The following is an 8,508-nucleotide window of genomic DNA, read 5'->3' on the forward strand; positions in this document are numbered from 1 at the left end:
TTAATTATACCCAGGTAGGTCTGGCTGAGAATGAGGAAACAGAAGTAGTATACCAAAATATATTTTATTTATACATTCTTTTACAATATTAAAAATAGACTTTATTATTCTAATTTAAAACTCAATAAGGCTCAAAAACCCAGGACAAGACTAGAAGCAATTGGAACCAAAACAAATGCAAACCAGATTAATAGAAACACAAAGTAACACAAAATAATGTTAGAAAAAAAAGAAAAACAAATCCCGCATTGCCCCAACCCCGTCCTAAGGCTGTGCCCAGTACGCTAATAAAAATAAGGAACTATGCTGTTCTGGTTCTGCACGGTTTGTGGTTCTGTATGGTTTGTGGGAGCATAATAGGCAACAGCAGCAATCTGCAATACCAAAAGAAAACAATGACACATCTGCTGACAATAATAGACAGTTATGTTAACTGATCTTGGGGCAGAATATGTTTTAAAATAATTTTCAAAGGTTTTATGTATTTTATTCATGTCATAGGTTAAATTACCATTTGAGGATTCTCTAATTTTGGTAATCGAATGCTTCAAATGGTGTTTACGAAGTTGTCTGGCTAAGATCCGGGTAGCTTTTGGGCCTGATTCGTAAAATGTTTGTTTGCAGAATCTTAATTTTTTCTCAAGTTCCTCAAGTATCATATCGTTTATTTTGTTTTTAGTTTTTGTTATTTGTTCTGAAAATTCTCCATTGTTAGTCATTTGCTGTTTTAGTTCCAAGTTCCTCAATGTTTTTTCCAGTTCATCGTATTTTAACCTTATTTTTTTAAGGTAAGCAGTTCTAGAAATTAGTCTCCCTCTCATTACTGCCTTGACTGTGTCCCAGACTAAGGTGGGATTTACCTGCCCATTATTATTGTCTTTTACACATTCAGTTATTTCTTTTCTAATCTCCTTTGTTGTGGATTTATTATTAAGAATACCTATATTTAAGCGCCATAATGTTGTTTTAGGCCTACTAGTCAGACAGATGGACAAATAGATAATATTGTGATCCGAAATATCAGATGTTCCAATTAAGCATTCCTTCACTTTAGATCTATCAGTGGTGTTCATCAGAAACAGGTCAATCCTGGAGTGGACTTTGTGGGTAGAAGAGTAATGAGTAAATTCTCTTTCTTTAATATGGAGACCCCTCCAGACATCAAACAGGCCCATCTCCCTGATCAGGATATTTAGGTCTTTTGACCTACCAGTTTTTTGTTTCTTATGGCTTGTCGTATCTAGAGCATAATTAGGGATTGTGTTCCAGTCTCCAGCACAAATAAGAACTCCTTCACTAAGTGAGATAATGGTGTCAAAGAACGTTTTTAAGAAAGTCCTGTCGCTCTCTGGTGGTACATATACATTAACTATCGTGACCACAACATTATCAATTCTCCCCTTTATAATAACAAATCTGCCCTCTTTATCTCCCTTCTCAGATATCAATTCAAAGTTCAGTGAATTAGAAATCAGGGTGATTACCCCCCTCTTCCTACTGTTTCTCAGGAGCTATAATACGTGTTTAAGTAACAAAGTGACTTAAATTTGTCATGTTCTTGTTTAGACATATGTGTCTCTTGTAAAAGAGCAATTTGTATCCCATCTTTCTTCAGTTTGGCTAAGACCCTTTTCCTTTTCACTGGACTATTCAAACCGTTTACATTCAAGGAAGCAATTTTTAAATTATATGACAATAATGTACATAAATACCTTGACTGATTTGGCCCCTGAATCCAAAACAGAACAGTAACAAACTGACTTCCAAGGTGAGGAGAAGCTCCTTCTTCTCGCTCATGACCCTCTCAAACTGAGAGGGCCCAGAAAGGACATTAGAAGCGCCTTTAGGAAAAAACACGTCCATCCTATTAGTCCTACGTAGAAAAAAATAAATAGTGACCTCTCCCACCAAGTAGTAAATCAGAGCCTAGTCAAAATAATGCTGCATTATATCATGTTATTCTGCCTATTTTCTCTCGATCATGCTCCGCTGGAAATCCTGTAGTTTGTTCTTGGCTCTCAGCGCCACCGCAGCGCCGCTGTTATCCACCGGCTGCCAGCCCAGCAGCTCCCGGAGCCTCCACTCCGCTCTAGAAACACCGTCAGCTGTCGCCGGTTCCTCCGCCTGGATTCCGCGTCTCTTCAGCTCGTTGTAGGCTTCCCGAGCGCTGGAATATGTGCGAGTTCCTGATTCCCAGTGGATCCTTATGTTGGTAAACGGTGTTTGAAAGCGGATGCCTTTCACTTTGAGCGCTTTCTTGATAGCATATTCTCTGCGCTTCTTCACTATCTCAGGAGCATAATCGTGGTCGAAGTGAATAATTGAAGAGCCCACCTGGATCTTGCCTTTTTTCCACACTTCTCTTAAGATCTTTTCCTTTATGGAAAATTACAGAAAGTTGACAATAATAGCCCTCGGTGGGGGTTTACTTGTCAGAGTGCGATGTGCGCGCTGTATTTTCAAGTCCAGGTCCTCCGGTAGTTGTAGCTGGCTTCTCAAAAGCGTCTCGATATACTGTGTAGTGGAGTTCCCCTCCTGACCTTCTGGCACCCCAAATACACGGACGTTGTTTCTTCTGGAACGGGACTCGAAATCAAGCACTTTAAGCTGTGTTTTCCTCTGTTCGATGCAGAAGCACAGCGCCTCCGTTGCCTCCTTTGCCCAGGTCTCCACTTGATGAACGCGGGCCTCCGCCTCATCAACACGCTCTGCCAGGCCCTGTACTTCAGTGGCAACATTGTCCAGCTTACCGTTGATCTCATGTCCCAGATGGTCAATATTTTGTTGTAGCTTTGCATTATCCCCCTTTAAGGCAGTCTTCAAATCGTCGATAGCTTTAAGAATTCCTTCCGAGTCCATGTTCGTTCCAGTGCTCTCAGCGTCCGAGCTAGCCACGTTGTCGTTAGCTTGATTCAGGCACGTGTTAGCCTTAGCTACCAGGGCACTTTTATCCTGAACTTTAGGCATTTTTGTCGATTTTTTTATGGCTTGACATGTTTCTCCTCCCGTTCATAAATTATTTTATTGAAACCGTGAGCGGATTAACGAGTTTTGAACGGAATATTTTGAAATTAAGGTGGGAGAGAGGCTCTAACGCACCCGTCTACTCCATTTGCTTCTGGAAGTCCCCTTAGTGATTTTAAACCAGATGAAGCTAAAACTGCCACTTGAGGAGTTTATGGTAAAACATATTTACATACAAAGGTGTTTTTTTTATCTTAAATTCTTAATGTATACATTTCTTTGTACAGTTTAGGCTTAATTGTTGCTCTGAATGCGTTGGTTTTTTTCAGCATATTGCTTCTTTTTGAGTCCGTTTAGTTCAGTTAGTAAACAATTAATTGATTATTAAATTGGTTTAAAATCTGATAAAGTGCATTTTCCCATAATTAAGAGTTTAACTCTCAACTCTTAAGAGTTATCAACTCTTATTTCATAATCAAGGAATAAGAGTTCCTTAGCAGCAGATTATGATCAACTCTTATAATTGAGTCGTTAGCATCTACAGCACTATATTCATACATTGTAACCCTCCGTTTCCCTGTGCAGACCTGAGCTTGACTGTTGATGGATACATACTTTAACGGTGTTGTGCATCTTGGAGGTCATGAGCTTGCGCGCCGCTACAATGACGTCCCTGCACTTCTTGCTGGCAAAGTGACAGTTGACATCTCTGGCGTATTTGAGCAGATCTGTGGAATCGACCTGCAGATACTCCATATTCTTCAGAGCCTCCTCGAATGCCTCAGTCTCTTTAATCACCTTGAACACAGAAAATGTGATTCAGTCAAAAGCATGATTCAATAGAGGCAGAGTTGAAGTGTTTTGGTTAAGTACAATGTTGTATCTTTCAAGCTCGCCGCTGTTGGTGGGTATGGAGTACACAAGACAGTCATGGATGATGCACTTTGACATTTCCTCCCAAATCAACTCTCCAAGCATAGCAGAGAGATTTCTATCTCCAATGGAAACATCTTTGGGGAAAAAAACAAACAGCAATTTGATTTTAGCCTAAGACTATCTCAAGATAAAAAATAAAATGCCATTATATGCCTTTTTCTACCCAGCAGGTGTGTGTGTAGGGTCTTTAACAAGAGCAGTAGTGTCTTGTAAACTTGAGAAGGAGTGGATCGCTTCTTGTTCTCCTCCTCTAAACACTCCAGGCCCAAAATGGTTCCCTCGCCGTGTTGCTCAGATACAATAAGCTCAAGGGATGCGTACATAACCAGCGGCTTCAGCATGTTCTTCAACAGCACCTGACCTGAAAAGAAAGAAAGAAAAATGAGCTTGAATATGCAACACAAAGACAAAATAAAAAGATTTCATCAGCACAGCTTCTAGTCAAAGTTCCAAACTTGAACATTTGCAGCTGTCGAGCAACTACTTTATTGAAAAATAACTAAAGTCAAACAGAAAGAAGGATAAACAGATGGAAGAATAAAAGGATGTATGGAGAAAATAAGACTGAAAAATGCAAATAGATAGATGTACATGTTAAGACAAGTAGCGTCCTATTTTGTTGTCCATCCCCACTCTTGGCTGGTGGTCAAGGACTGAAGTAAACAATTTCAAATTTCACAAGTGGCTCCCGGGACACACTTTGAACATAGCTGGTTTAAACGTATATGTCTAGACCGGAGGATCAGGGAATACATACATTCCCTGAATTGAGTTGCATTTTTACATTCCATTTCCTTTTTCCAAGCTTATCCAAACTTGCATAAACATACAGAGAACTCTAAAACGTTGCTTGTTCTTACTGAAGAGTTTGATCTTGTTCTGAAGATCTCCTTGGATTGCTAGAGCTTGCAGGACGGAGCACAGCAGGGGGGTTGGCTTCTGTTCAACATCTTTACTGCAGGCTTCACTCAGCACCAGCTCTACCTTATGGAAGGTCTTCGGACCTGCAGATTCTAAAGAAAAACTTTCAACCATCACTACTACTGCTACACAGATAGTCAAACAGGTATATTCGAAACTGTGCACAACAGTTTGGGTAAATATTGGAAATATTTAAACAGAGAGCATTTCTTAGCTCTTTCCCACTAGACCACCTCTAACTAGAATGTCTCACCCTTTGTGGACGGTACTCTCCAGATGACGAGGCGCTTCCACTCGTCTCCCAGGTGGTAAATTAAATTCTCTCTCTGCACTGTCAGCTCAGAGCTCAGGGAACTAAGCAGAGGCACCTGGGATGTTTTCCAATCCTTCAGTGAATCCACGTTTTTCCTCGCCTGTACAGGTCGATGATCCATATACATGAATGTCTTATTTAGTTAAAAAAAATGTTATGATTGGCAACTGTAATCTCAATATTCACATGAAAAGGTTTTTACCTTTTGGGAATTCATTTTAATTACCATACCATACCAACTTTATTTATAAAGCACTTTAAAACAACTACAGCTGATACAAAGTGCTGTACATCAAAACACAACATAACAATAAAAACATAAAATAAAAAATTACAGTTTAAAAACAAAAACTTACAATTTAAAACTAGATCCCGCTAGAGTTGAAAGCAAAGTAAAAAAGATGGGTTTTAAGACGAGCTTTAATTAATGATGTTAGTTGTAATAAGAACGCTGACATTGATTTTTTTTTCAATTCAATGAAGCAATGAGATATTAATTTAAATATTATCAAAAGCTTAAAAATTTAACATAACTAGCGATTAAGTTTTTAAAGTTAGGCATTTATTGCCTTAAAAGTTAACACACATACAAACATAAAGAGAAACATGGCTTCATACAGTCTGTGCACAACACAGAACAGAAAAACCCAGCAAACACTGTGTGACTTTAATCAACTTGCACTTAGCTGTCAGATTATCAACCAGGAATTTAAAAACCAAAGTAGTGGTGTGGCAAGCAGAAATAAGGGATGTCCTTTCAATGTAATTTAATAATGAAAAGAGCTGAATGTGAAAACTTTGGAATTTGTATTTTGTAGAAGATGGGAGAGTCTGGAACAGCTTTAATCTCTTTTTTTATTTAGAAAAATGTAAAGAAGAAAGAAACAAAAATCAGCTAATTTTATCAAATATTTTGCAGCTGGATTAAAGAAGCTTTTATTTTTCATAATCCTGCAAACAAATCATGCCTACAGGTTGAGCAATTGTATCACCATCTAAACATTTAATCTAATTCAGTATGTAAGGAAAGCAGATCTTACTTTTTCCAGATGGGTGGCAGCATCAACATACTTTTTCTCCTGTAGTGTTTTGTTGAAGTCTTCCATCGCACTGTGAAACTGAATCACAAAAAAATAATATTAGTAAAATGAATCAAACATCCAGCAGAAAATCTCAACAAATACCATGTACCTCTTTTAAATGTTCAAGCATTTTTATGATCACAGTGTTCTTCTCCAGCTGCTGCTTCAGCTTAATGTATTCATTCACTGCCACATGGATGTTCTGCTGTACCTAAATGCACATAAGGAAAAGCATAATAGTCGCAATGCTGCAAATAGAGTGTCATTTGAACTAAATTTAAACTATACCTCAAACTCAATGCAGTTTTTAAGAGTTTCCATTTCTTTAGAGACCATATCAACCTGCTGCATCAGGTCCTCTGATGCTTGAAGCTTTGGGAGAAATTCACTGTACTTTTTGTTTATCATGTCGCACACTTCCTCCTGCAGAAGAGCACAGAGAAATTTGATCAACAGGACTTTAGTGCATCAGCAGTCTTAAAACAGAAATACAAAGTTGAATGAAGCCTCCATCCATGTCGGTGAAGGTCGTTGTCATTCACTCTACAAATCTGGTCTTTCAGGAAGAAAGACATACGAAACTACGGTAGTTTATATGATCAAAGTATCTGTAAAACCTCAATTGCCTTTTCAGCAAATACTTGCATTAAATTTTAAGAAATTGATTTGTTTAAATGTAAAAATATAGTAAAACTAATGAAATAGTGTGAAGTGCTACATTTTTTACAGCAAGGCTGAAAAAGCTGCATTCAAGGACACCCAGACAATTAATAAAATGTTTTTTTTTACATTTTATAACATCATGGCAGTCCTGCAGATGTACCAAATAATGTTAAATAACGCTATGACTACTTTCTGAGATTGTTACTTTAAATCTCTCAACGGAGCTCAGCTAACAGCCAGGTGTTCACAGCTAATCAACGTTCAAACTTTATTTCACACTAATGTTAGCAGCTGCTAAAGCTAGTCAGGAAAAACTACCTTGGTATCTTCCACCTTCCGGGACATCCTGCTTATTTTGCTGGCCAGGTCCTCTTTCTCCAGCTTCCCGGAGCTGGCGAGCACCTCGGTAACAAACGAAGCCATACTACAGAATAATGTTATAATGTTTGTACAACACAACGACACATCAGCAGAACTGTAACAGTCCACCCGCGCTAAGTACAACCCGCCTCCTCTGCTTCTTCTGTGGTGGAGATTGGGGGTGAACTACTGCCCCCTATTGGACAAAGTATGCAGATACGCTCATCTTTGGCATAAATGTCATTAAAATTGGGCTTGTTGTAATGCCTTTGAACTTTTCTTTGTCAAAGATTAAATGATTACACAACCAACAACAACTATCTTTTAAAAGAAGAGTTGGGTGCGTAAATATAATTTTTTTGTAAATCCTAATTCATGTGAGGGCCAAATTATACAAGTTCATACAGACGCACCAACATTTTTATCGTCATACATTTTCATTAGTTTGATGCTGATGCCATTTCAGAAGTCTATGTCAGTCTGCTTCCAAAACCAAGTCTGGCTCTTTGGCTAGCTTGATTAAGGAATTAATTTAAATATTGTCCTGTTTAGTTGTTGTTGTTTGTATTTGTTATATTTGTTTTTTGTGTGCCCGCACCATAAAGGACTGGTCCAATCATAATATTGTTCTAGAAAATCCAGCAATTGTTATTGTGATTTTGTTGGAACAACCATTTTCAAGTTTCAACTTGGTAGTTGTTGATTTGAGGATTAGATGTAAAAGATTTGGAAGTATGGTTCTTGTTCTATTCAGTTTTTCCACTGCAGCAGTATACACAATGTGATGCTGCCACCATCATGCTTGGCAGTCGCTAAAGTGGTCAGTGTTCTTCCTAATATTGTTCTTGGGCTGGGCATATGGAGGATTTTCTGCAGCTATGGGGCTTCATTGGGATTTTGTGCAATATATCAACTCGGGGAGAACTGACATTTAACAAGCATCTTATTTAATTCAGTTTTAAGCTTGTTCTGATGTGATATTTTTGTTTAATTGTATTTGCACTTTATCATTGTGAATAAATGTTTTGTTCAAAATCTTCTTCTTCTTTGTAATGCCTTATCATCATCATCATCATCATCATCATCATCATCATCATCATCATCATCATCATCATCATCATTATTATTATTATTATTATTATTATTATTAGATTTTGTTTGATGTACCTACATTTTCTGTTTGTAATTGTACTTGATTCCTGTAAAGTGTATTTGAGATTTTAAAAAACGTTATATAAATAAAATATATTATTATTATTATTATTATTA

The 8,508-nt window shown here is 37.7% G+C and overlaps 1 protein-coding gene across 1 annotated transcript; it reads right to left on the minus strand.

Moving 5' to 3' along the window:
* Positions 1–1,132: 1,132 nt before the first annotated feature.
* Positions 1,133–7,413, minus strand: zw10 (zw10 kinetochore protein). Its single transcript, XM_015026737.1, has 9 exons — positions 7,198–7,413; positions 6,505–6,639; positions 6,326–6,427; positions 6,175–6,252; positions 5,075–5,234; positions 4,761–4,913; positions 4,064–4,261; positions 3,838–3,974; positions 1,133–3,762 (listed from the first exon to the last, which is right to left on the minus strand). The coding sequence occupies exons 1-9, from the start codon at positions 7,300–7,302 to the stop codon at positions 3,517–3,519; spliced, it is 1,314 nt and encodes a 437-aa protein (XP_014882223.1). The 5' UTR covers positions 7,303–7,413; the 3' UTR covers positions 1,133–3,516.
* Positions 7,414–8,508: the final 1,095 nt, after the last annotated feature.

The sequence above is a fragment of the Poecilia latipinna genome, unplaced genomic scaffold (assembly GCF_001443285.1).
Source record: "Poecilia latipinna isolate Pla-1442-1.1 unplaced genomic scaffold, P_latipinna-1.0 Scaffold5295, whole genome shotgun sequence".
Taxonomy (NCBI): Eukaryota; Metazoa; Chordata; class Actinopteri; order Cyprinodontiformes; family Poeciliidae; genus Poecilia; species Poecilia latipinna.

Bases quoted from the DNA above. Each gene is read 5' to 3' on its own strand.
- zw10 (XM_015026737.1), bottom strand. From the start codon at position 7,302: ATGGCTTCGTTTGTTACCGAGGTGCTCGCCAGCTCCGGGAAGCTGGAG. The intron at 6,253-6,325 runs GTACATGGTATT...TTTGTGATTCAG, and splicing joins TGCTTGAACATTTAAAAGAG to TTTCACAGTGCGATGGAAGA. The intron at 4,262-4,760 runs GTAAGAACAAGC...CTTTCTTTTCAG, and splicing joins GAACAAGATCAAACTCTTCA to GTCAGGTGCTGTTGAAGAAC.